The sequence below is a fragment of the Balaenoptera ricei genome, chromosome 3 (genome assembly GCF_028023285.1).
Source record: "Balaenoptera ricei isolate mBalRic1 chromosome 3, mBalRic1.hap2, whole genome shotgun sequence".
Taxonomy (NCBI): domain Eukaryota; kingdom Metazoa; phylum Chordata; class Mammalia; order Artiodactyla; family Balaenopteridae; genus Balaenoptera; species Balaenoptera ricei.
Window position 1 is genome coordinate 169,515,946 of NC_082641.1, and position 27,182 is coordinate 169,543,127.

The 27,182-nt window shown below is 62.5% G+C and overlaps 2 protein-coding genes across 9 annotated transcripts in view; one reads left to right on the plus strand and one right to left on the minus strand.

The window, feature by feature from the left end:
- Window positions 1–1,010: 1,010 nt before the first annotated feature.
- COMP (cartilage oligomeric matrix protein) lies at window positions 1,011–8,425 on the plus strand. The gene is made up of 19 exons (XM_059919736.1): window positions 1,011–1,090; window positions 1,320–1,405; window positions 1,821–1,872; window positions 2,310–2,479; window positions 3,183–3,320; window positions 3,615–3,689; window positions 3,785–3,943; window positions 4,032–4,136; window positions 4,225–4,332; window positions 4,533–4,692; window positions 5,236–5,354; window positions 5,564–5,616; window positions 5,717–5,898; window positions 6,113–6,291; window positions 6,419–6,467; window positions 6,670–6,866; window positions 7,364–7,536; window positions 8,156–8,295; window positions 8,379–8,425. The coding sequence occupies exons 1-19, from the start codon at window positions 1,012–1,014 to the stop codon at window positions 8,423–8,425; spliced, it is 2,271 nt and encodes a 756-aa protein (XP_059775719.1). The 5' UTR covers window position 1,011.
- A 5,343-nt stretch (window positions 8,426–13,768) lies between these two features.
- The window catches only part of CRTC1 (CREB regulated transcription coactivator 1), a 74,007-nt gene continuing 60,593 nt past the window's right edge, over window positions 13,769–27,182 (minus strand). For 2 of the 8 annotated variants that reach the window (XM_059918067.1, XM_059918066.1), the window contains 6 exons: window positions 24,347–24,480; window positions 22,301–22,612; window positions 20,098–20,202; window positions 16,524–16,610; window positions 15,743–15,923; window positions 13,769–14,484 (listed from right to left, as the gene is read on the minus strand). In XM_059918067.1, coding sequence (XP_059774050.1) covers window positions 14,273–14,484; window positions 15,743–15,923; window positions 16,524–16,610; window positions 20,098–20,202; window positions 22,301–22,612; window positions 24,347–24,480 — 1,031 coding nt within the window. In that variant the 3' untranslated portion in view covers window positions 13,769–14,272. The other 6 variants (XM_059918062.1, XM_059918068.1, XM_059918060.1 and 3 more) reach the window with 6 other exon arrangements.

Here is a 27,182-nt window from a genome sequence, read left to right on the forward strand (position 1 = left end):
CCTCACCTTTTTGTCTCTGCTGATCTGAGTCCTCCTTTCCTTTAGGTTTCCTTGCCACCTCCTCCAGGAAGCCCTCAGTGACTTCTCTGCAACCTCCCATGAGAACAAATCTGGCAATGAACCTACCTTGGCTTCATCCTTGCCCCTCGCAATGGCCCTAGGCTAGTCACTTCCCCTCTCTGGTCCTCAGTTTCCCTGCCTATGGAATCGAGGCTGCAAACACTGGAGGGTAGGGGCAAAGAGGGTTAACTCCAGAAAACAGAGGTGTTTTTTAGCTTAAGAGCATGGCTGGGCTGGGAGGATTTTCCTGATTAGCAGTAATTTCTATTTTTATTACAGGCTGTTCCCACAGAGCTGGACTGGAGCTCGGATGGTACGGCAAAGTCTCGACAAACAGAAGCACAGGGCCTCCTCCGCTCAGATCTCCTCCAGCCAGAGCCCTTTAATTTGCTCACCCTCCTGCTGGGGAGGGACACACACACAGCCCAGTGCACAGATTGGGAGACTGAGTGGGCTCCGGTCCCTGGGCGACCAGGCTGCCCCCCTCCCCTACTCACCAGCCAGAGAACCGCAGAGAGAGATCAGAAAGGGGCTGGGGGAGGAGGTGAGTCCTAACCTTTAGCCACTCTTGACTCAGTTTCCCCAAGTGTGAGCTGAGGGGAGCCACTGTGGGGGGATCACTTCGTTCCCAGCTATGCCCGAGTCTTGGCACGCAACCATCACTCAGATAAGCGAATGAGAAGGCTGGAGGGCGGTCCCGCTTGATTCCCCGCCCCACCAACCCCGGCACAAGCCCCCCCGTGACTCAGTTTCCCCGCCGGATCCGGGTTCAGCCGCGCTGGGCGGGGCCTTGAACGCGGAGGCCAGCGCCGTCTGTTTACCTTGAGGCTGGACGCTGGGCAGGGCCGCCGAGGGCCGTCCCCGGGGCCGGCCGCGCCGCCGGCATAAATAGGCAGCGCGAGCCTCGTGGGCGGCAGAGAGCGAGACGCTGTCCAGCTCCCCGCCGCCGTCATGGTCCTCACCGCCGCCCGCGTTCTCTTGCTCACCTTGGCTGCCCTCGGCGCATCGGGCCAGGGGCAGATCCCTCTGGGTAAGCCGCCCCTGACCCCCAAACGGACAGGACTCGCGGGAGGCCTGGGGTCGCGGCTTCTTGGGAGTCGGGGACTGTTCGCCGGGGCGTACGGGGCGGAGAAAGCAGGCAGCGGGGCAGAGGCTCAAGAAATGGGGTGGGCGTCAGGGGTCCCTGCGGCGGCGGTGTGAGGGGTGGTGATGGGGGTCTCCGGTCCCCGACGCCCCACCAGCGCCCCCTGTCAGCGCAGGTGCAGACCTGGGGCCGCAGATGCTCCGCCAACTGCAGGAGACCAACGCGGCGCTGCAGGATGTGCGGGAACTGCTGCGGCAGCAGGTGCCTGCCGGGGTTGGGGGGACGGGGGTGCCGGGTTGGCACAGAGAGGCTTGGAAGAGGGGAAGGGGGTCTCGGAGGTGGGGAAGTGTGGGGGAGTGGGAGGAGGACCGGAGAAGGGGATCCTGGTGGAGGTGAAGAGAGCCCAGAGTTACGGAAAAGAGGAAAAAGAGGGGTCCCAGGGACAGGGGGTTCCGCGGGAGAGGGGTAGGGATCCGTGAGGGGGGAAGGGAATCCCAGGGAAGGAAGAGAGGGGCTGGGAGAGTAGGGATCTCGGGGTAGGGAGTCCGTGGGGAGGGGGCCCGGGCCGAGTGGGTGGGTCTGAGGGAAGGGAGTTTTGAGAGAGGCAGACGGGAGACCCGACGGGGGAGGAGAGGGATGGACCCGCTGACCACACCCCATCCCCCTTGCACCAAAGGTCAAGGAGATGACGTTTCTGAAAAACACGGTGATGGAGTGTGACGCGTGCGGTGAGCGCAGCTGGGTCGGCAGAGACTGGGCGGCGGGGGGAGCGAGAAGAGATGGGGAGACAGAGACAGAGAGCGAAGGACAGACCGGGAGGAAAAGAGGCAGAGGAGAAGATGGAGGCTGACAGAGATGGAGAGATTGGATGAAGGATGGAGAGAGAGAAACAGGAAGGGGAGACAGAGATTATGGGAGGGGGAGACCCCCAAAGGGCCAGAAACCATGCGAGAGATGCTGGGAGGTGGAGAGTCGAGGAGGGAGAAGCAAAAAACGGCCGCGCGCAGAGATCCAGATACTGGAGAGACCTGGCGGGCAGAGCGCTCAGTACGAGGCGGGGTCGCAGAACAGCCAGGATCTCACCACGCCCTCAGGGGGCCATCCCCCCCACCCCGGCTCCACCCCTGGGCGTGGCCCTACCCATTCCCGCCCCACCCCCCCGCAGGGATGCAACCCGCGCGCACCCACAGCCTGAGTGTGAGGCCCCTAAACCAGTGCGCGCCCGGCTTCTGCTTCCCCGGCGTGGCTTGTACCGAGACAACAAGCGGTGCGCGCTGCGGACCCTGCCCCGCAGGCTTCACCGGCAACGGCTCGCACTGCGCCGATGTCAACGAGGTGCGTCCGCCACCACCGCCCCGACGATCCCCCAACGCGTGACCCCACAGCTCCCCACCGCCCCGACGAACTCCTCATCCGCTGGGGGTGCTCTCCCGGAGAGCCCCCTCATCTCCAGGGGCGCAGGTACAGATGACCTCCCCACCGCCGGGGGACACCCACCACTACCACCCCCCTCTCCACCTGGGACGCCCATCCCGATGACTTCCTCCGTAGCCGGTGACGTCCGCCCCGACGACTCCCCTACCGCCGGGAGTGGTCCGCCTCAACGACCCCCCTCACCGCCGGGAGCCGCCGACCCCAGCCACCCTTTCACCACCGGGTGGCTTCCGCCCCGACAGCCTCCTCACCGCCGGGCACGCACGCCCCGACGACCACTTCCCGCCTCCTCTGGGGACACCCGCCCTCAAAATGTCTTCCCCCGCCCATGAGCACCCAGCCCACCGGGTCCCAGGAACAGATCCCTTCAGGCACGCCCTGTTCCCCGCCTGGTCTTGCCCCTTCCCACATCAAGGCTAAGCCGTGTGTGACCCCTGGGACAGTGGCCTCTGCCCCACATGGCACTCCCCAGCCCCCAAGAGCTAGCTGATGGCCCTTGCCTTGAACTTTACAAGTACAAGCCCAATAAGCCCTGAGGCGCCTCTCTCGGGGAGGCCCAGCTACACCTCCGTCCTCTGACCCTTCGGGGCCCTTCCTCCCCCAGTGCAACGCCCACCCCTGCTTCCCCCACGTCCGCTGCATCAACACCAGTCCGGGCTTCCGCTGCGAGGCTTGCCCGCCGGGGTACAGCGGCCCCACCCACGAGGGCGTGGGGCTGGCCTTCGCCAAGGCCAACAAGCAGGTGAGGGCCGTGGGGGGGTTGGGGTGGGGAGCCAAGAGGAGCATTTTGGGGTGGGGGGCATTTTGTTGAGTAAACTCGACCTCCAGCCTCGCAGCCTTTTCCTGCCTCGCTCCAGCGGGAGGGCATAGGGACCGGAGTCTGGGGAATAGAGGAAGTTAAGGGTCCACGTCAGGGATGGTCGGGGTTGGAGGCAAGATGTAGGGGAGAGGTAGGATTCAGAGGAGACGTGAACCGGGTGGGAGGTCTGGGGGTATCTGCGTGGGAGCAGTGACCTCTGCCCTCCCTCCCACCCAGGTTTGCACGGACATTAACGAGTGTGAGACCGGGCAGCATAACTGCGTCCCCAACTCCGTATGCGTCAATACCCCGGTAAGGCCTGGGAGGAGAGGGGAAGGGCTGAGAGATGGAGGGTGGGACGCAAAGTGTCGGGCGGCGGGGGCTGACCTCCCGTGGCCCGGGCTCAGGGCTCCTTCCAGTGCGGCCCGTGCCAGCCCGGCTTCGTGGGAGACCAGGCATCAGGCTGCCGTCGGCGCGCACAGCGCTTCTGCCCCGACGGCACGCCCAGCCCGTGCCACGAGAAGGCCGACTGCGTCCTGGAGCGTGATGGGTCGCGATCTTGCATGGTGAGTGCGAGCGGGCCAAGGAGGGGCGTACGACGAGGGTCCGGGGGTGGGGCCACGCCGGAGCACCCACTCACTCCCCCACCCGCAGTGCGGCGTCGGCTGGGCTGGCAACGGGCTCTTCTGCGGCAGCGACACAGACTTGGACGGCTTTCCCGATGAGAAGCTGCGCTGCTCAGAGCGCCAGTGCCGAAAGGTGGGCGGGGTCTGGAGGGCGTAGCCTGGTATGAGAGTGGGCGGGGCTCCCTGGCAGCGCCCCTCATGCCCGCCGCGCCCACCCCTAGGACAACTGCGTGACGGTGCCCAACTCAGGGCAGGAGGACGTGGATCGCGACGGCATCGGAGACGCCTGCGACCCGGATGCCGACGGGGACGGCGTCCTCAACGAGAAGGTGGGGCAAAAGCGGGGGCCTAGGCGAGACTAGATGGGGGCTTGGCTCGAGTGAGGGGTGTGGTCTTAGAGGCTGATCCCGCGGGTCCCAGAGGGTTAGGGGGTTCCCTGCAGAGGAGGCGGGGCCTCGGAGATGGACAGTCTGGGGAGTGACATTTGCCTCTCTAGGCCTGACTACTCCCAACCGGCCCTGACCTCTAGGACAACTGCCCGCTGGTGCGGAACCCAGACCAGCGCAATGCGGACGGCGACAAGTGGGGCGATGCGTGCGACAACTGCCGGTCCCAGAAGAACGACGATCAGAAGGACACAGATAACGACGGCCGAGGCGACGCCTGCGACGATGACACAGACGGCGACCGTGAGCTCTGTGGCAGGGGGGCGGGGAGAGGGAAGGGCTGGCACCAAGGGGCGAGGCTTGGCTGGGGGCGGGGCTCAGCCTCCTTTGGAAGCCGGAGCAGGTATGCTCGCCTAGGGCTCCAGGGACCGTGGACCATGCTCCGGCGGGCAGCAAAATGCAAGCTGGGATATGATGCCGAGGAGAAAAGGAAGGAACTTTTGGAGGAGGGGAAGGCGGTCCCTGCGTTAGATGCTGCAGGGAGGAAATAAGAGGACAGAGACGTGAGCCTGGGGTTTAGGGCCGAGGAGGTACCATTTTTACATCTGGGCAGAGACTCGAGGTGGTGCATTCACAGAGCTAGTCCCCTCACCGCCGTCCATTCATTTAGTCTCTAGGAGGCTGGCGACTGGGCACGAATACTTGGTTTAACTTTGTAGTTATTGGGAGCCAAAGATGCGGTGGGACTCTGTCCCAAGCTAGCCCCAGGTCTGCACCTGCCCTGCTGAAGTCAGCCTGGCCCCGTGCCAATCTTGGGATCCCGTTCTGTCCTTCTGCTTCCCGCAGGGATCCGCAACACGGTAGACAACTGCCCCAGGGTGCCCAACTCAGACCAGAAGGACAGCGATGGCGATGGTGTAGGGGATGCCTGTGACAACTGTCCTCAGAAGAGCAACGCAGACCAGGTGAGGGCAGGCCAGACCCCAGCTGGGTCAGCCCCCTGGGGTGAGCCCCAGGCTGATTAACAAGACTCCAGCCCAGTCCGAGCAGCCTGGGGGGCGGGGGTGTTCCTCCGCGTCAGGAAGGACCTTGGCTCTGGAACTGGGGGTGGGCGGGAGGCTTCTGAATTCTTCTGCCCTGATTATGGACACCTACATCCTTCCCCTGCCCCCAGAGGGATGTGGACCACGACTTTGTGGGAGATGCTTGTGACAGCGACCAAGACCAGTAAGGAGGACATCTGGGGCTGAGGTGGGGACCCAGGGTGGGCAGCCCTTGATCCAGCTTTCTGGGGTCTCATTGTCTCTGCCCCACCCACCCACTCTAGGGATGGGGATGGGCACCAGGACTCGCGGGACAACTGCCCCACAGTGCCCAACAGCGCCCAGCAGGACTCAGACCACGATGGCCAGGGTGACGCCTGCGACGACGATGATGACAACGATGGGGTCCCCGACAGTCGGGACAACTGCCGCCTGGTGCCCAACCCGGGCCAGGAAGACGTGGACCGTAAGGCAGGGTGCAGGGCCTGTGGTGGGGGCGGGGCTAGTGCGGAGCCACTAAGGTGAGATTTGGGGTGGGCATGGTGGGGCCAGTGGCATGTGTGAGCGGAGCTGGAGACACGGTGTGGGCAGGGCTGGTAGCCTGTGTGGGCGTGGCCAGGCCTGGGGCGGGGCCTGGAGCTGATTCTACTACGGTGGGGGGGCCTCCCATCTCCTCTCAGGGGACGGCGTGGGCGACGTGTGCCAGGGGGACTTTGATGCAGACAAGGTGGTGGACAAGATCGATGTGTGTCCGGAGAACGCTGAGGTCACCCTCACCGACTTCCGCGCCTTCCAGACGGTCGTGCTGGACCCCGAAGGCGACGCGCAGATAGACCCTAACTGGGTGGTGCTCAACCAGGTGGGGGCGGGGCCCAGGCGGGAGGTGGGGGGAGCCCAGGACCGCCACAGCGGGTCCTAAGCTAGGGGCGGGGAGCCGAGGGCACACACGGCTGGCCTGAGGCCTTTCTTCCTTTGAACCCCACCAGGGGATGGAGATTGTGCAGACGATGAACAGCGACCCTGGCCTGGGTGTGGGTGAGACATGGGAAGGGGCCAGGCCGTGCAGGGGGCGGGGCTAGAGGAGAGGTGGGACGGGGCGGGCCTGGACTCAGGAAAGGCGGGGCCCGGTTGGGTGGTCTGGGCTCAGGGGTCGGACGTTCTGGACTCTGGAGGGGCGGGGCCGGGGGCGGATCTGGGCCCTGGTGCGGCAGGGGCTAGCGTCCCTTCCTCTCCCCAGGTTACACGGCCTTCAATGGCGTGGACTTTGAAGGCACGTTCCACGTGAACACGGTCACGGATGACGACTATGCGGGTTTCATCTTTGGCTACCAGGACAGCTCCAGCTTCTACGTGGTCATGTGGAAGCAGATGGAGCAGACATACTGGCAGGCAAACCCCTTCCGTGCAGTGGCGGAGCCTGGCATCCAGCTCAAGGTGCTGGGCCCGACCTGAACTCTGGGTCTGAGTGCCAACTCGGAGGCCCCAAACCCTCCCACAAATCCCCAAAGCCTTACAGCCCCCGGCCTCATTCTATGGACCTCGAAGTCTTTCTACCTAGTTCCTCCCACAGGCCCTCAAACACTCCCCCGGGATCCCCCAATCTTTCTGTGGGCCCCAAAACCCTCTCACAGAGCCCCAAACTTTCCCTCAGGTTCCAAATCCTCCTGCAGGCCCCATAGACCCCAGTATTTCACTGAAACCCTAGAATTCCCCAAGTCCTCTAGACTCGAGTTTATCCCACAAACCATTGCTGCCCCTACAGCCTGCCTGCAAAGCTCCACGTGGCCCCCAAGGCTTCCTCGTGGGTCTCCCATCCAGGCATACTGGGGGCCCCCACCACTCCTCTATGACTCACAGCTCCTTGCCTGTCTGGGGGCTCTGGTGGCCTGTGTGGTCTCTGACCCCCACTCCCCTGTTCTCCGGCGTGGCAGGCCGTGAAGTCCTCCACAGGCCCTGGGGAGCAGCTTCGGAATGCACTGTGGCACACGGGGGACACAGAGTCACAAGTGCGGCTGCTGTGGAAGGACCCCCGCAATGTGGGCTGGAAGGACAAGACGTCCTACCGCTGGTTCCTGCAGCACCGGCCCCAAGTGGGCTACATCAGGTGGGAACCCGTCCTCTGCCAGGGGGCCTGGAGGCCCTGCTCTATCCTGGCTCTTGAGGGAAGTGGGGAGTGCTTCAGGGGGCCTCGGTCCCCTTATCTGTAAAATGGGAATAATACAGGCAGTTAGAAATACTGTCTGGCCCTGGGGCATGATACCCATCCCAGGACAGGGGGAAGGGCCAGGCCGTGCAGGGAGCTGCTCAGGGGGCAGGGCCAGAGGAGAGGTGGGACAAGGGGGGAGCCTGGACTCAGGAAAGGCGGGGCCAGTTTGGGTGGTCTGGGCTCAAGGGTCCGGTGGTTCTGGACTCTGCACACAGCAGTAGGTGGGGTCTCACTCACTCCCGGTTTCTCAGTCCCCACTCTGCGCTGCCAGGAAGTCCAGGCACTATGCTTAGCACCTACTGTGTGCAGGGCCCTAGATGTCCATCCTCTCACACAGGGAAACTGAGGCTCAGGTCAGGAGCCCCCTCTGCCCTGAGCATGGCCCAGGCAGGGAGACATATGGCCCCCTCTCCTAGAGAGGAGGGGGCCTAGCTCATGGGGCAGGACGCTGAAGCTCTGAGAGGGGAGGCGGCACCTGGCCCAGGGCCCCGAATCACAGTCCCTTCCTTCCCCGCAGAGTGAGGTTCTACGAGGGCCCGGAGCTGGTGGCGGACAGCAATGTGGTCCTGGACACGACCATGCGGGGAGGCCGCTTGGGAGTCTTCTGCTTCTCCCAGGAGAACATCATCTGGGCCAACCTGCGCTACCGCTGCAATGGTAAGAGGACCCTGTTGGGGAAGGTGGGGAGTCCTTACCGCCCAGCCTCACCCCCCTCTCACCTGCTCACCCTCTCTCCACAGACACCATCCCCGAGGACTACGAGGTCCAGAGGCTGCTGCAGGCCTAGGGACACAGGTGGGGACCCGCCACTGGATGACGGCCACCCTCACAGCTGCCCTCACTGTGGAAGGCCATCAGCACCTGGCCCCAAGAGGCAACTGGCCTGGTGGGGAGGGAGAGGGGCTCAGAGAGGACCAAATAAAGTGTGTGTGTGGCGGAGCAGCTGGTTGTGGTCTCTGCCACGGGGAGATGGCAGGGTCGAGCCTCTGAGGGGAGGCCAGGGGCCCCAAACTCAGGCCTTGGGAGAGTTGGGGGCCTGCCACTGACTCCCCCCGTGACTGGCTGGGGCCCTAGGAGCCTGACTAGGAGTGTCCGGCCCTGCTGCATCCCACTCACTCGCCTGGGGCGTCTGCCCCAGGATCCTGGGGTGTGTGTGTGAGGGGCTCACGCCTGCGTGTCCGTGTGTCCATGTGTGTGTGTTTGTGTGTGTGTGTGGCCCCTGTGTGGCTTCTGCCTGGTGCACCTGCAACACCCACAGTTCATCCTCCAGAGGGGAGAAGAGGGCAGGAAAAAAGGAGAGGAGGCAGAGATGAAAACATTGGATTTTTATTATGTTTCATTACAAAGGATGCAAAGGTACACAGACGATAGCGTCCACGCCAGAAAGGATGGGCAGGGGCCGGCCGAGTGCACCCTGAGCGCCCGCCCCCACCCGCCGTGGGCACCCACGCGTGCGGCCCACGGGACATCTACAGCACAATGTACATGCTGGGGGTGGGGGCAGAGCCAGCCTGAGGGAAAGAGGGACATGAGTGGGACAGGGCTTGGACTGGCAGGTTTGCATATATCAGTGGTACCGCCCAGTTCCTGGAGGGGCAGGGGCAGTTTCCAACGGAGGGCATGGCGGGGCCAGTGGACCTTGACTGCCAAAGCCCTCCCTTCCGGAGTCTGGTGGCAAATGCCACAGCTGTGTCCCCTTGTCCCCGGTTGGCAGGAGGTCAGAAATGACAGGCTGGGCATCGATTACCCCCAAATTCCACAACCCTGCAAGATGGGGGCAACCCAAGTGTCACTGGCTCCTCGGAACAGGGTGCTGGGCACTGGCCAGGAGGGCAGAAGGCAGAGGGAGCTGTCTGGAACCAGCCCCTGACGTCCAGCCCCTGCCTGGGATGAGCCTGGGGCCCTGAGACCCGTGGGCCTGAGCTAATGACAAGAGGGAACTGAGGCCCGGGTCACAAGGGTCTTGTCTGCCCCCCGGCGCCTTCAGGAGTACCCCAGTGCCCAGGCCTGGGGGTGCAGGTCACCCCACCTCCATTGGGGAAGAACTCTTGTCTGTGGCCAGCCACCTGTGGCACACCAACAGTTATGAGAGGTGCCTGAGCCCCACACAGCCAGGACCCCCAAAAGCCGAGGAAGCCAAAAAGAGTTGGTTCAGGCCAAGCTGGCCGGGCAGGGCCTGACAAAGGAATGTCCCAAGGACCCCTGTCATATGCTGTGAGACCCCCAGGGGATGGGGGCTCAGGGTCCACGGAGAACTCGGGCAGAAACAGACCTGGCTGCCCACTCACCCCAGGCAGGCCTCCCAGGGTAGGCGAGGTGCCAAATCCTCCCCCCAGCTCTTCAGGTCACGTGGCGGGGGGGGGGCGGAGCTCAGGTGGCCACAGCTCCCTCACCTGAAGCGTCACCTGCAGGGGTGGTAGGCCAGGCCCAAGAGCAGCAGGTACCCTTGACCTTGCACCCCTGTGCCCCAACACCACGCCAAGGGCACCCTGAGGACTCTGACTATAGCTCCCTCAGAACCCAGTGAGGGTGATGGGTGCTGCTACTGCTGTGTCAGGGCTGGGGGCGGGGGCAGGGGAGGTGGAGGGTCTCCTGACCCCACCAGGCCTCACCACACCCAGCGTGCACCCTGGGGTGGGGATGCCTTCTTTGGAAATGCAGAAGACTCAGAATTCAGTTGGGGGCAGGAGTTTGGCAGCAAGTTTGGTTATGAACTAGCTCAGGGTCAGCTGAAATGTGGAGGTCTGGGGAGGGGTGCACCATCCCAGGCGTTCTCAGCTGCCTGGAGGCCTCCAGGTCAACAAAGTCTTCTCTAGGAGCAGGTGATGAGGGGAGCTCATTAGGCCCAGGAGGCTGGACAGAGGGGGGTCGCCCCTGCTTCTTGAGTCCCACCCAGCACCTCCATGGGCCTCGTACCTACTCCCGTCCCCCGAGACCAGGCCGCAGCCAGCACCCGGCATGCACGCGGTCCCCAAACTGGACACCCACCCCAGCAGGATGGATGGACGACACGGGACGTCTCGCCCTCCATGCAGGAGTTTCACAGCATCTGATGGACGGACAGATGGACAGCTGTCCTTGCCCGCCCCACTGTGACATACAGGCCTCACGACGGGCCCACTTGGCTGGCCGCCCTCCTGGGAGGTCAGCCGCCTGAAGAAATCAGGCCAAGCACACCTACGACGTCAGAACCCTCCTGCCCAGCCCTTAAAACCCACAAGGAGATAACAGCACACAGGCCGCAAAGGCCGGCCAAGCACCCCCAGTGCATACCCCCTGGGCGGGCAGGCAGGTGGCCCTGAAGCCAGTGGGGAGGCTGGAGGTGAGCATGGAGGCGTTGCTGGGGAAAGGGCTGCAAACACACACACCTGCCCTTGCCTTCCAGCCTCGCAGGCCTGGTCCCAAGGAACTCCGTGGACCGCAGTGGGGTTGGGGGCTGGACCCAACGCAATTAGGGTCCCTTCTGCTGTGTACTTGTCCCCACAGGGAAGCCTGACTGGTTTTTGGATACCGCTGGCCGTGGGCCTCCAAATTTTGCTGAAGGGTCGACCTGCCCCCTGAGCTTTCCACTGAGGGTCTCAGGGCCCCCTGCCCCAAGGGACTGGCCCCTACCCTTCTTGCCCAGAAGAGCGCTGGGGGGAAGCAAGGCGTGCAAGGAAAGCGGGGAGGGGGCGGCAGGGTACCCCAAACAGTGCTGCCTGTCTTCCCTCTGCTAAGGGCACGGTGTGGGTGGAGGTCCTCACGGGTACCTGTGACAGGGACGTGATCCCCATGAGACTCCTCCTTCTCCTTCCCCAAGTCAACCCCGGGCACTGCAGGGGTGATGCTGACAGGCGGGGGGTGGGGACCAGGGGCATGAACTCTCTTCTCTGGGGGACACAGAGACAGGCTGACCCCAGGTCTCATCCTCGGCCCATGGAGCCTCATGGGGGAACAAATTTACCACCCTGGGGGCTCAGAGGACAGAGGGTAAACTGAGGCAGGTGGGGACACGCTGGTTGGCTCACGCTCCCAGAGGAAAGGTTTGCACAGCTGAGGGGGGCTTGGCCACAGCGAGCGGGTCTATATACACGATGCAGGGGCCCCGGCTCACCCCTCATGGCGCAGCTCGCCTGAAATCACAGTATTTTCACATCACAAGTCAAAGGGCTGATTCCCTTAAGCTGTCCTGTTTCTAAAAGTCTTGGCAATTCATATTCAACATTTAGTAGAGAAATGATACTTAAGAAAAAAACCAAAATCCCCTGTTGTAGACCCCCAGAGGCCTGCCCAGGCCCAGGACGGGGCAGTGAACCCTTTGAGGACACCTGGCCGCTGGCTCCTGGCTGGATCCCCTCCCCGGGAAAGCTCTGCACCTACGCCCCTCACGGGCTGAGGCTGCCGTGTTAATACAGTATCACCTGTGCTCCTGGCTGAGGGATGCTAGAAACGGGCCATGGGGCTGGACAGCCCCTCCTTCCCTACCCATCTGCACCAAGAACCCAGTGCTGGGCAGATGGGCAGTGTGGGCTGACGGGGCTCCCTCACGGGGTCCCCAACTCCTTGTTTGAAAATGGCATCCAGGAAGGTTGCTTGTAATTTTATTAAGGCCATTTTTTAAAAAAAGTTCTACATACAAGTCTAATGGTAATCAAACCCTTCTATGTACATACATGTAGTTTTTCTTTAAAAAAAGAAGAAAAAAAGAGTCCTCACTCTTCGCCCCCAGCCCTGGAAAGAAGACGGGCCCTTGACCTGGATGGACTGACACTAACCCTAACTCCAGTCCAGACAACAGCGGCGGAGGCCAAGTGACCGAGGACAGGGGGCTTCCCGACTGTGGGGCCACGCGGCCACTTGGCCACGTGCTAAGAGCCCGGCCAGGGAACAAGAGAGAGGGATGGTCGCTAGGATCAAATCTGGCTCCCACAGATAAGAGGCGGGAGCTCCCAAGACCCCGACGGAGGCGGAAACGCACCAGGCAGGAGGTGCCAGCCCTGCTGGCAGGCGGAGGAGCGAGTAAGAACTCGAGATGTGATGTCGGAGGGAATGAAACGGACGTTCCTATTCCAAAGCAACTGACAGAACACAAAGCCAGCCCTGTCGCCCCCCTCGCAGGGCCTGTAGGGCAGAGGGATGGCCTCTGGTGCGCCAGTGAGCCCCGATGGATGGTCACCTGGGCCTCCTGAGGCACTGTGAGAAGCACCTGGAAACCAGCCGCTAAAATGCACACTGCTCTTTGCCTCCAAATCCAGCCCTGCCAGGAAGGGCTACGAAAGAGATGGCGGGATGGTGGGAGGGGATGAATGTCGGCTGGTCCTTGGGATGGGGGTGCTGAGGACAGGCTCATCTCTGGGGCATCTCAGGACAGAGGGGCCGCAGCTGCTGCCGCCAGCCACGGGGTCTAGGACAGGCCTGCCCTGAGGACTGGCTGGCACCTTTGGGAAGGCCGGGCAGAGCTGGGTCTTCACAAAACCCCTGATGGAAGCCGGGGCTCCTTCCCAGAAGTCTGTTAGGGATCAGAGCGGAGGTCCCTCTGGGCGCTGCTGCCAGCTTCTGCCAGAGTGCCCACCCAGCCCAGCGAGCCCAGCCCAACCTCATGTCCTTCTGTTTTGGGATAACGGAGCAAAAGTAAAAAGGCCGGAGATGCAGCTCAGACCCGGGCAGGCAGCAGACAGCTTCCAGTTAGCTTACAAATATTATAACGTTGGATTTCTAGAATAAAAACATGCTCTCAGCAAGTGTTGGCTTGAAGGAGTCAGTTATTCATCTACAACCCAAATGTAAATACAAACCGAAAAAAAACAAACCAAAAAATGCCCCGGCCGCCTCTGCCCCCCCACCCCCGGCCATTCTTTAAATAATAGTAACAGTGACCACGGTACAGAGAAAGAAAGATGGAAACAAGTCACAAAACCCCCTAGAAATAATCCCCGCCTCCACGTGCATCCCCGACAGGCCTGGGTGGGGATTTCACAGCAAAGGTGGCCACCGAGGGGCCTAGCTGCGGGTGGCGAGGGGGGGGGGCGTGGGCTTCCCTACTGGGCCCCGGGGGAGATGTAGCTGCTTCGCATGCTCCGTTCACATGTTCGCATCCCACCTCCGTGGGATGGAGTCTAGTGTTCTGTGTGTGCTCAGAAATATAAAAGACGGCAGTCCAAATAGTGTTTATTTCCGCTTCATGTCCGCCCACCCCCCGCCCCCGGCGCCTTCTCCTTTTGGCAGGGTGGGGCTGGCTCGCTACCTAACCAAGGGCTGGGGGCGCGGGCGGGTGGGGGGACCGGGGACAAAGGAAGGCAGTGAGAGCTGGACAACAGTCGCAAGGTGCACCTCAGCCCACCACCGTCGCAGAGCACGGCGCCCCCCGAGGCCGGCGGCCCTGCCCAGAGCGCTTTCCGCATCTTACAGGGGGACGAGAGAGCAGGGAGGGTCCGCGGGGGCGACGACACGCGGCCTCACGCGGGAGGTGGACGACCGGGGTGGGCGGGCGGGTGGGCTGGGGCGCTTGGCGGCATTGCAAGCTCAGAATCACAAGCTCGGCCGTTTGCGAGGGACGGAGCGCCGCCGTCCCCAGGCTTGGGGGGACGCCGTGGGGACCACTGACCGGTGGGGTGACGGAGCCGGGGGCTGGGCGGCCGTGTGCCGGGCGTGCGGCTCACAGACGGTCCATCCGGAAGGTGTCCTCGGTGGCCGGGTCGGCCAGGACCATGTCTGGGTCATTGAGCATGTGCAGTCCGTCCAGGGTCAGGGGGTCAATCTTGAGTTCGTCCAAGGGGAACTGGTTGTCAGAATCGAAGCTGACGTCACCGACCCCGGCCAGCGTGCTGGTCAGTTCTTTAGAGAGGCTGGGAGGGGACTCTCCTGTCACTGGGGGTGGGGGGTACACACAAAAGGCTCAGCTTGGCCCTGGCTCCCCGCACCCCGACTCTGCGCCTCCACGGCCCCCATCAATGCTCAGGCCATACCACGGAGCTCACCTGAGCGGTCTGTCCCCCAAAGGACATGTGCGATGTCTGGGGACATTTTTAGTTGTCACGACTGGAGGGAATGCTACTGGTATCAGGTGGGTGGAGGCCAGGGATGCTGCTCAACACCCCACAGCACACGGGACGGTCCCGACCCAGATGTCGGGGTACCAAGGCCGGAAAGCCCTGGGACGAGGGCAGCGACGCAGACTCCAGTGTGACGTGGGGGGAGCCGGGGGCTCTCAGGCTCTGCCAGGCAGTCTGCTCCGTGTGCATCAGGGGCCTCCCTGTGGGCTGGAGGGAAGCCCGGGTTTCCCTGCAGAGACCCAGGTTCGCACCTGGGCTCCTTCCTCTACCTGTGGTGAGACCCTGGGCCTCAGTTTCCCAATCTGGGAAACGGATATGGAAGTTTTGTTCTTTCTGGGCCGTTGGACAATCACAGAGGCTTGATCCTTCTCACACAACCTCCAAGGCCTAGGCTTCTGCGCTCAGAGCATCTCCTGCAGACCCTTGGGGCGGGGAGGAGGCACTGGGTCTGCACTCCGGCCGTGGGGAGCTCTGGGCAGGAACCCCTTCCATCCTAGAGATGTCAGTGGGGACTGCTGAGAGGGTCTCACCCTCAATTCCACGACAGCCCTGGCTTATGAGGAAACCGCCTCCTTCTTTGATAAAACCTAGAACCTTCAGGGGCATGACGAGGGGTGGGGGTGGGGGACTGCAGGGTCTGAGCTCTGCTGGGAGAAGACTCACTCAACATGCGCGTGCGCAAGCCTGGGTGCCTGGGCACTGTGCTCAGGCCGCTCGGGGAGGCCCGACGCAGCATGCGCGAGCTCTTACGTGTCTGTCAGCTGCGCGGGACAAGCCCCAGCAGGCAGGGCCCGCCCCACAGTCACGTGCATCCCCGGCACGCTCAGCTACTGGGGTTCAGGGGACCGGGCAGGAGGTGAAGGGCTGAGGGACTGGTTTCACCCTGTTCTCACTCTTGAGCCTGGGACACCGGACACCTGGTCCAGGGTCCAGTGTGCGTCCCCCCAGCCTGTGTCCTGTAAGCCCAGCGGTGAGTCGAGGTTGGCAGGTTCTGGCCTCCGTGGGCAGGGACACCTGGGCCCCGTCGCGCCTCACCCTGCAGGGCGGGGACTCCATCTCCCGCGGCCTCTCACCTGTGAGGATGATGTTGGGTATGCTGCTGTGGCTGGGGAAGCTGAGCGGCTGTGTGTCCGGCAGGCTCCCGTGGCTGCCCGTGAGGCCCATCATGGCCGCCTGGGAGTAGTTGAGTGTCGAGCCCGGGCTGTACAGGCTGCTGGAGCTGATGGCATTCTCTATCATGTTGAACTGCTCCAGCTGGGAGAGGAAGCATACAGGTGTGAGGCCAGCCCCCCGAGCTGGCCGCCCTGGGACCCCGGCCGTGGTTGGCTGGCCGGCCTGCCTGCGACCGCCAGCACCTCCTCCCCTACAGGATGCCCAGCACCTGTGCCAAGGTACACTTGGCGCTGCCAAGCATGAGTCCCTCTGCCTTGGGGTCTCCCCGTCTCCGAACCTGCCTGGGCCTGCCGGCACATGGCCCCCTCAGAGCTTGCTGGATGGATGGATGAGTGAGTGAACAGCTCCAGGCAGCAGCCAACCCTTCCCGTGCCCACACGCTCCCAGTCCCGGCCTTCACGCACTGCCACTGCAACCTCCCGGCAAACCCACGTGCACGGCCCACACCGAGGCACCGCTGTAACAGCCACTGCCCGTCCCCACCAGCGTTCACCGCCCACCCTTCCGCCCCCTCCGCTGGCGGCCTCGTTCTGCGGGCAGGGTGCAAACGCCAGGAGAGGCCAAGCCAAGCCACCCCCTCCAGGGCCTGGGCCTCTGCAGCCTGGAGACTGGAGAGGCTGAGAAGCTCATGCAGAGGAGCGGGCCGGGTCTGGCGAGCGTCTGCGGTGGGCGCCTGCTCACCTGGTGGGACAGAGCATTGGCCTGCCTGGCCGCCATCTGCTGCTCATAGAATGAGTCCCCAAACACGCCGCCCAGGGTGGAAGAGTGCTGCAGACAGAAGAGAGGCCCACTGTCGTCAGGGTTCCCAAAACCAGGCAAGGGGTGCGGCTGCTATGGGGTGGGGGTGGTGCTCCCACGGGCTGGCTGCACCCATACCCTTCTCCCAGGACTTCACCACCGGCCTGGGCTGGGAGAGGAGGGAGGCCTCTGGAACTTCCTGGAAGATGCTCAGGACGTGAGAGGCTGATGACGTCTATCTCAGGGCTCCTGGGAGAGCCCACACCCGCTGGGGTGGAGGGGTGCACCCCTAATCTCGGGATGATGGCTCCTTTCCACCGCCTGCTCCTGGGGGAGGGGGGCCTCTGCCGCCCAACTTCCCCCAAAGTGCCATCCCATCTCCTCTCCTTAAGCTCAGGTGTGGGTGAACCCGCTGTCATCAGGTGGAAGACGAGGGGCCACAGGGACCGGGAACCCCACCTGACAGGCCCCAGAGGAAAGTGTGTGAGTGAGGCAAGGCGGGAGATACTCTGGGTGTTCAGGGTGGGATGCGTACCTTGTCAGACACGGGAGACGCGGGACAGGCAGCAGGCCACACACACGTGGGCAGGAAGGGTGCACAGAGCGAGTACGGGACAGGTACACGGAAAGCCCCTGCCCACCTGTCCAGCCGTGGCTGCCTGCCTGCCCGCGAGGCCCTGGGGCCTGGGCGATGGCAGGCAGCCCCACTCCTGTTTACCCAATGCCAGTTGGGGCAGAGGGACGGGGGCTGCCCCTGGGAGAGGAGCAGGGGGCTGGGGATCCTCTGAGGCGGTGGAGATGCCAAGAATAGGAGTGTGGAGCTCCTGCCCATTCTTGAGATGCTGCCAGGGAGATGGCAGGACAGAGTCTGGCGGGATGTGGAAGGGAGGAAAGGGATGACCGTGTGTGTGGCCAGGTCACACCGGAGGCAACAGACCTGGGGAAACAGATGCCCCGCCCAGGGCCCTCGGCATCCCCGAGGCTGGGAGCTCTGGCCTGTTTCCTCCTCTGTAGAACAGGGTGGCCTGCAGAAGTCGCTCCCCTGCGGCCGTTTCCAGGTCACAGTCTTCACAGGCCCTGGACCTCCCCCCTTTGAGCTCTCTATTCTAGAAAGGTCCCCGTGTTCTCTGACAACTGCCAAAGCTTGACTCTCAGGCCTCCATCCCAGAGAGGAGTTGGCCACGAAGCCCCCAGCCACTCTGGGTGTTCAGTGGACTGACCGTAGAAAGGGACAGCCACTCCGGCCGGTGCGGTGGCTCCTGGGGATGGACATTCCATTCAAACACCAGGAAAGAGTTAAAAATGTGAAAGGAGTAAGAAGGAAAAAAGACAATGTGGCAAAAAGGCCACATTTGCCCTAAAAATCGCCAGCTTCAGGTTTGGAAAAGGGGGCTGTGAGGTTGCTGGGTTTACCTGTGAAGGAGGCAGATGATGGCCTTCACTGAGGCCGGGGGCAGGCTCTTCTGGGGCACCTGACCCTGTCCCCATGGCCTTGGCCCCAGAGAGGCCTGGCACACACAGGAGACCCCAGATATGGTTTCTCTTGTGAAGCTACCATGAGGGTTTGCCAGAAAGGTCTGCCCAGAATGGAAGGGCTGGGGCGGGAGGGGGCAGCACAAAGGAGCCAATTCCAGCTGCCTAAGATTCAGGGTGCAGCTGGACACACGCGACATCCGCTTGAGGCCAAGTGGGGCAAGGCGGCTGCCTCGTGTGTCCAGGGGAGATGCTGGCTGGGCCGGGGAGGCGTGGGGTGACCCAGGCCCATGGGCTGATGAATGTGTCCCCAGAGATCCAGCTGTAGTGGGAAACCATGGTTTGCCCCCAAGCGAGCCCCTGGTTGGGGCCAGACAGCCTACCGGCCCCGTCCTCACATCTGAGTGAGCAGCCTGCCTCCCTGGCCAGTGCCCAATTGACGGACGGACAAACCAACACACAGACACGGGCTTGATGAGACAGCAACACGCTTTCCGCTCAGAATGGCCCACTTTGGTTCAGGCGAACCTCTCCTGAGAGCTATCTGCTCCACCCTTAAATTCCTGTCCTGCCTCACGTACACCAGCCCCAGGCAGGGCTGCCCACCGCGGGCAGGCGCCCCCTATTGCTTCCCCTGCCTGGACCAACTTCTCCCACTCCCGCGTCCTCTCGGCACCACGTGACGAGACCAGACGCGAGAGCTCAGAGCCAACAGGGATGGACGGAGAGCATGCAGACACCAGGCTGACCCCCGGCTGGCCTCGAGCTCACTGCACCTTCCCTGACTTCTGCAGAGTGGGGGGCTGCACGCCGACAGTCCCAGCGGGACCCCTGGCTGCCGTGGGTGGTGGAGGGAGCGCCCTGGGAGAGCCCCTCGTGTATCAGTGAGCCATGAGAACAGCCTCAGGTCCCCTGAGGGCTAGGCCTACTGTCCTGACATACAGGGCCTGGCTCGGGGTGCGTGGCTGCGAGCCTGGGAGACGGACAGCGGGGCATGTCGCCGGGGACAAAGGAGCCCACGTCCTGCCTGGAGGAACAGCTCTCCTCCCTCTGCTCTACCCGGGAAGTAAGGCCCTATCTTCCCTTGGCTGAGAAGGAGACTTCCCGGTCTTGGGCACTGCAGTAGCTCCTGAGGTTTCTCAGCTTGGTGACATTCTGGGGATGGGGTGGTGGGGTCCTGGGGAGGCTCTGCTGCTACAGCAAGAAGTCTGGGGCCTGGATGTCAGTTTTGCAGGAACCCCTTCTCCTCTGATGGAAGGTTCCGGACAGAATGCAGCCATGGGTGGAGCAGAGCCAAGAGGGATTCTGAGGAACCTGGAAGGGGTGTGTGTGTGTGTCTGTGTCAGAGATCGGGGTCCCGTGGTGCCTGGTATGGAGGGAAAACCTGAGTCTGATAGACATGATCTAGCCCTGCCTGTTGCCTGGGGCAAGCCTCAGTCTCCTCAACGGTGGGAAGAGGACGAGGACACTGGATGGGCTGCTTCCTGTGCTGGGGGTCTGAAGGCGAGAGACACGCCATCCTAAGGGGCGGAGGGGGCTGAAGAGTCAGAGCCCCCATCACAGGCTGGCCGTCCCCTCAGCTGCCCCCTGACGCAGGGGGAGCACGCCTCCACCTCCAGAAGCCTGGAAGCAGGAGGCCTCAGGGCGGGCAGACATGGGTGGGGACGGGGGCACGGGCCGCTCGATGCCTGCTCTGAGCCACACACTGGGCTCGGCATCCCAGCCACGGGGTGAGGAGCTGGGGCGAAGCCGACACCAACATCGCCGATGTGAATGGGGGGCCCGCCAACCCCACTTGGGGCTTGGCGTGGACCACAGAGGCGCTGAGGGAGTGTGACAGCTCCGGGAGGGGGTGCCTTCTCCTTGGCCACTGCCCAGGGTGGCCGCCCCTCACCGGTCCCCACCCCGATGGAGTGAACAAGATGGGGTGGAGTGAGACGGGAGGCACAGATGGTGGACAGACAGGTAGATGGGGGACACGTGGTGGGGGGTGCCAGCTAGGCTGGAGTGGAGGAGGCCGGGGAGGGGAGGCGGCGTCCCTTACTTGTGGGGAGCTCCCGGGGGAGAAGCCTTGATTGGAGACGGGCGAGGTGGGAGACTGGTTGGCTGGGGAGCCGGCGCTAGTACGGTACTGCTGCAGAGCCGGCGCCTGTGACGACAGACAGGTCAGGATGCTCGCGGGGCCCCAGGCCTGGCTTCCCGGGACTAGCTGTTCGCTGCTGACACCTCCGGCAGGGGCCCCATCCCTCAGGTGAGCTGAATACCCAGGGCACCTGCAGGAGGGCACCTGAGCCCAGGGCCTCAAGGGGCCCTACCTCCAAACCCACCTCTGGGAGGGGTGGGGGCATTCGGTCAGAGAGCCTGGAAACCAGCCTCACAGAATCGCCCTGGGGGGCTGGGGAGGGGCGGAGGGATCAGCCTCTACTCAGCAGGTTTTAGAGCACTCACACGAATGCACACCACACCCACATACGTGTGCACACAGCTGCACACGTGTGAACACGCACACCCGCACGGGCAGGGAAGGCCCAGGGCCAGTCAGATGCCCTCGGACTAACAGCCAAGGCCGTCTGGGGCACACTGCAGGGCTCCTGGCGCTGGGCAGTCACTATCACTGGTACTGCTTGGGACAAGTCCGCCGGGTTATGCTGTCCACAGATTTCCAAGGACGGCCACCTCCTCACTCGAATGACAAAGGGTCTTGGCTTCTTATCAGACTCCTGGGGGGCAGGACGGGCTAGGCCAGGACCTGGATTTAGACCCTGCTCTGGTCCTACCCAGTGAGCCCCTGCTGTGTGCCTTTGGGCAAGCTGCCTGACCTCTCTGAGCTTGTTCAATGAGACCCAGCCGGCCGGCCCAGGGCTCCCTAAGTGCTATGTCTCCTTCATTGCCTCAGCGGCCTGTTCTGAGCAGTTTGGGATGGCGGTTGAGCCCAGATGGGGCAGAGGGCTCGTGCAGCAGGGTGTGGGTGTCAGAGACACCAGCGTGGTCACTTGGCAATGATCAGCTCAGGCCTTCTTCGGGTTGGAAAGAGGAAAATGACCAGAGGGACATTCTCCTCGCTTGGGTGGATCTACAGAAATTCACAGAGGAGGCCACTGGAACCCGAGCCCCGCGGAGCCACCACTCCCACGGAAGGGGAGGGGGTTGCCTGACAACAGCACCCTGACCCGAGAGCCTGGCCTGGATAGCCCATGTCTCCAATGTCCCCCCAGCTCCACAGCAAGGCACCGCCATGGCAGGGTGTCATGGAACTGGGTGCCCCAGGCAGCCCCACTGTCAGAGCCACCCCCATACCTGCTGTTTCTGCCCAAGGCAAGGCTTGGGTGCAGTCCCATCCAAGGGGACCCCTGAGGTCTGCCCTCTGAGGGATCAGAGCAGCCTGGAAATGTGGGTTTCTACCTGTTGGGTCACCTGCCCACCCTGGCCAGCTCGGGGGGGGCCTGTTCTTCGCAGAACACATGATGTTCTGATGACATTTATCCTGGGGCTGGCAGCCATGGGCCAAGTGAGTGGGGAGGGCTGGCTGGGCCCCAAACGTGGGTCCCTGTTCCTCTGGATGTGGCCAAAGGTAGCTGTGACCACTCCCTTCCCATCAGGGCAACCTGGGTGAAAGTCTGAACAGGCAGGAAGGTTTGGGGTGCAGGGGTCAAAACCTAGCACTTGTTACCCCAAGCCTGGCCCCAGGCAAGGGGTCCCATGGTCTGAGCTGCAGGCCCCCGGCCCAGGGCACTGTGCTGTATGAACCACAGAACTGGCTTCATCCCTTCTTCTCCTCCAAGTTCAGCTCCATCTCTCTGGCTCTCAGAAGTCCATTCCCTAGGCCCTGAGAGCTCCGTGTTCTCCCTGCCTCCGAGGAAGCCCTGTCTTGGGTGGGAAGGGCTGAGCGGGGCAACCGGGGCCATGGGGGAGGGCTTGGCAGCCAGACGTGGGGTGGCCCGTCCTGGGTGAAGTCTGGGGCACCTGACCCCTGCTTGTGCCTCAGTTTCCCCATCTATACCAGGGTGACAAACTTGGCTTGAGGATTCCAGGGAGAATCCCCCACTGAGCTCCCAGCCCCAGGCAGTGTTTGCCTCAGCCCCAACCCCTGGCCAAGTTGGCCTCAAAGTGGAGCCTCAAGGTGGCTGCAGATAAAGCCAGGCACCCTGACACTCCTCCTGCAGGTCCGATGGGGGTCTCCCACAGCCCCTGGGCTCCTCCTGCACAAGCCCCACCCCCACCCCCGTCAGGCCCCGCCCCGGGCTTACCGAGGCAGTGTCGATCCCCATTGGCGGCTGGCCCGAGTTCTCTGGGGGGGACTGGGGGAGAGAGGACGGTACCGTGACCGCAAGCGGGGGCAGTTGGGGCCCCCGAGTCAGGCTGGCGCTCGGCATCAGGGAGCCGCCCTGGGGGAGGCCGACAGGCACCTGCGGGGGCGGCGGGGGTGGCTGCTGCTGGGACGCAGGCGGCGGCGGGGGCGGGGGCTGAGGCTGAGGCGGCGGCGGCTGCTGAGAGCCCGCCTGGGTGAAGAAGGCGTAGGGCAGCTGCTGCTCCAGAGACAGGGCGTCCATGGCCACGGCCTGAAGGGAGAGGAGGGCATCAGGTGGGACACATGCTCAAAGGAGTGGGCCGGGCGGGCTGTGAGCACCTGGCCCCCAGGGGACCCCCATGGCCTGGCGTGATTGACACTGAAGTGAGAGATGAACAGAGGGATGTCCAGACCCTGGACCAGGGAAGCGAAGCGGGCTTCCCCCAAGGCCCACGGAGGACTGGGCCACAGCTCAGTAGGCCTGCCCCCAGTGAGCCTTTCTCACTGCACACCCTTCCACACTTGCAGAGACTCAGGATGCTCCACCCCCATCCCCCGCCTCTCTGAGCTGGAGTTTCCCCACTGTGGGCAGGCACAGGGCACCACACTCTGGCAGCCCAGCGGGGAGCCAGCACCTAGCCCCTGTGGGGTCCTGCCGGGGAGAAGGAACCCCCTCCCGCCACCCTGCAGCCTGGGCACCAAGGGGAGGCTGGAAACGCTGGGGCTGATGGAGGTCCCTGTGTGGTCACTCGGCAATGACCAGCTCAGGCCCCTCTTGGAGTTGGAAAGAGGAAAATAACCAGAGGCAAGTTTTCCAGGCTCACGAGTCTGCGCGGACAGTTCCTCAGGCAGGCAGGCAGGCAAGGGCTCCTGCCCTCTGAGGGAGGCTGGATGTGCCCAGGAGCTACAGGATGTAAACACTTAGCAGAACGCCGGAAAGGAGTTTCCGGAAAGGGAAGGCAGGCCTCAGGGGTGGGGCGTGGCGGGGAGGGAAGAAGAGGCTGGGGTCACGGATGAAGAGACTGAAGAAGACACAGCCGCTAGGAGCCACACATGGCTCTGTTTGGATCCTAATCTGAACAAGAACTGTACAAGAGACAGAGACACGGTGGGGAGCCGAGACCAGGCCGTGCAGTGGAAGGTATAGAAGAACTACTGTTAATTTCGTTGTGGGTGGATAAGACCATCGAGGTCATGTTAAAAGCCAAAGAAACAATATTATCTATCAGGGACTGAAAAGCAGACAAAATGGACAAATTCCTCAGAACACACAAACTACCGAAACGGACCCAAGAAGGAAAAGGACGTCTGAGTAGGACCGATATCGAGTAAGGCGTTGGGATCAGCCACCAAAAACTTTCCAGTGAAGATTCGCCAAGACCGCAGCACCTTCACTGAATTCTACCAAATGTTCAAAGAAGAATTAATACCAATGCTTCTCAAACTTTTCAAAAAAATAGAAGAGGAGGGAACACTTCCTAACTCGTTCTACGAGCCTGGATTGACTAAAAAAGAGAAGATTCCAATTATGGAAATCGGAAATGAAAGGGGCAATATTACTAACCACTTTACAGAAATAAAAACGATTATGAGAGTACTACGAACAATTGTATGCTGGCACGTGGAATAACTTTGATGAAACGGACCAACTCCTAGACACACACAAACTACCAAAGAAACAGACGAAGCAAACATGGTAAATTGGGGAAAAAAAAAAAAAACCTTCTCTAAACATTTTATTTTGGGAAATTGCAACTAGATCCTAAAGAAGAGAACAGCATAATAAAGAATGCCCAGTCACACGGGCACAAGCTAACAGCCATGATGGGCACAGGGGAATCCAGGCCACTGATATCTGCATTCCCCGTGTGTTTGAAAATTTGACAACAAAAAGCAAAAAAAATGTTGGCAAGATTTTCAGGATTCTGCTCCCTGGAAGGAGCATGAGGCCTCCCAGAGAAGCAGAGCAGGGCCCCACCTCCCCCGCCCCCCTGAGCCCTCGCACCTGAGTGATGGGTGACAGTGGGGAGAGAGTGGGCGACACCTGCTGGGCCTGCTGCCGCCTTGCCTCCGTGCTCAGGGACAGCGGGCTGACGCCGGCCGGGCGGTGCTGTGGCGAGGAGCCAGGAGTGCTCATCCCTGAAAGGAAGGGAGGGTGGGCGTGATGCCAGCCACTGGGATCATGGCAGGGGGCACTCACACTCCCAGGGTCATTGCTGAGGACAGTCCAATCGCTAGGACAGACGCCAGTGGGCACATCCGGATCACCAAACCCGGGATGTCCCCTCTGAGGTCCCGATACCCTGACCTCAGGGTCCCCCAGCTCTGCATGGGCTCCCACCTCCAGTGCTGACCAACACTCTCCCCACAGATCCTGCCATCCCTCCAGGAGGGGCGTGTCCCGCAGGTCCTGCCAATCAGCGCTTCCCCACCTCTGGGCTACCGCATGATTGGCCCCCAGATGGACACGTGACTAGGCTGGCCAAATGAGACCCTGCCCAGGGGCTTTTGATGGAACTCCAGGAAGGGAGGTCCAGAATTCTGTGAGGAGGCATCCTGGTAACCACAAGGGAGCTGAGGGGCAGAGATAGCACCTGAGCCCCAGACCCAGCACGCTGGCACTTCCCTGGTTTCAGAGACAGTCCCACCCCCTTTTTTTTTTCCTAAAGTGGCTTGGGTTTTGGTTAGCTCCAACCAAATCGGTGCTGCCTGATGCTGCAGTTTCTTCTTGAGCCTCATCGTTCTCCTCACCCTCATTCCGTGAACGTGCCCCTTCCCATAACTGCTCCTTTGGCCAGATCTCCCCTTGGCCCCTGACCTCTGTATCTGGCAGCCCTTCCCCCGACATCACGCACCCACAACCTTCTCCTCCCACCTCGTGCACTCCCCATGCTGCAGCACCAACCCCACCAGGATGCCCGAGCAAGAAACTCAGTTATCTTCTTCCTGATGGAGTTCTTGCTGGGGGGGGGCTCCAAGTCACCCCTTCCCTCACCCTGGCCCCCTCCCCCAGCAATCTGATCCCTGGATGTGTCTGCTGTGAAGGAGCTAAGTAAGGTCAAGTTCAGTGTGTTGGGGCCTGCCAGATGATCCTGGGGCACTGTGCCAGGGAAGCAACGGGCCCCCTGATGCTGGGGGGGAAGGGAGCCCTGGGGGCCTGGCCTGATCACCCCAGACTCAGTTTCTTTGTCCTCTCCAGTTCACCGTGAGGAGAACTGAGAGGTCGTGAGCAGGCTCAGAAGAGAATCTGGCCCGCAGTCAAGGCCAGGTGAAGGTGCCTGACTCACCGGGGGAGCTGGGCCCACCCCGCGGAGGGCACCAGATCAACGTGGTTCCAGCGGGTGAGGTGGCCGGTTCCAGGGCTGGCAAGAACGCACCCAGCATACACTGAGGGGAGATGATGGGCAGCCTTCCCTCCACCCCAGGCAGCTGTTCGCTGGGGCTGTGTCATCTGTGCAAGGCGAGCCCAGTCACGCCTGCACTTCCCCTCGGATGCCCTGGCAGCTCCACTCGGCTGAGCACTGCTGGGGGAGCCTGGCACCGTCGACAGCTCCTGTAGCAGAGCCCCCGGGGGCCTGTTTCTGCACAGACCTTGGGCCCAGAATCAGGCTGCTGCAAACACAGCGACATCAAGGGAGCCATCGACAGAGGCCTAGTCAGGAGGAGTCCGGAAGATGCCTGCTGAGAGCACACTGGGAGTCGGGACCCTGCACTGCTCCCTCGTCTTCTCTGAGCATCCGACGCTTCATGTGTCCGGCGGGCCAAGGAACGCTCAACATGCACGTCGGGAGCAGATGTCGGGGCTCAGTAAGCAGCAGAGGCAGATGCCAAGAGAGAGGGGAACTGAGGGGCGACGGGGACGGGAGGGGCCCGCAGCAAACTGCAGTGCTCTAGCCCAGCTTGAGGCACACGACCTCGACCCACCATTGCTGGGCCTGACTCTTCAAGAGAAGCTGGAAACCCAGGTTTTTACATGCATATTTGAATATCAATTCAAAGCATCACACACACAATCGTAGGCCAGCCAAAATATTCTGGGGGGCTGGATTTGGCCCTTCGGCTGCTGCCTCTGACGTCTGTCCTGAAGACAAGGGAGATTTTAATCCTCTGCTAGCCTGTAATGTGAGCTCCTGGCCTCACATGGGGCGGCCACCACCCCCTGAGACACCAGTTGGGCCGGGAGGGCTGAGGGATGCCTTGCTGTTGAGTTCCTTTTGACAACCTGGATCAACTTCAGGAAAAGAAGCGGGGCCAGCTGGAAGGGAAGCCTAGCGTGGGCAGGGAGAGCTGCCAGGGGAGGGCAGCCCAGGTGGCAGGAGCCCGCCCCAGTGGCATGGAAGCCCTGTGCACGGGGCTAGCCGGCCACGGAGCTGTGCAGGGAAGGAGGACCTCAGCCTGCCCACTTCCCGCTTCCGGCGCGCAGCCAGGGAAACGACTTTGGCAAACTTGGAAGGAGATGAGAGGGGCCACTGTCTCCCTGGCGGCGGAGGCCTCCCTCTTCCTCCTCCACCGGCTCACGTCCTGACTGCAGGGTGGGCCGGGTGGTGTGGGGGGGCGATCTCCATGTGTGCCAGGGGCCAGCGGCTCTGCTTGATTTAAAACACGCCCGGAGAGTGAGGCCCCTGCCAGGCAAGCTGCTGGAGCGGCAGGTTCGCAAACAACCGAACACATGTCAGACATTACCGGGCCGAAGCTCTGAGCCAGGCAGGCTGGGGTCTGGGCCCCACGCTCGGGGTCTGCACTCGTTCCCGCATCTATGGTTTTCACATGTGTTGTGTTTTCCTGTACTTGTTTAGACTCGGCGTGGGCTGGAGGTGCGAGGCTCCCGGGCGGGCCCTGGG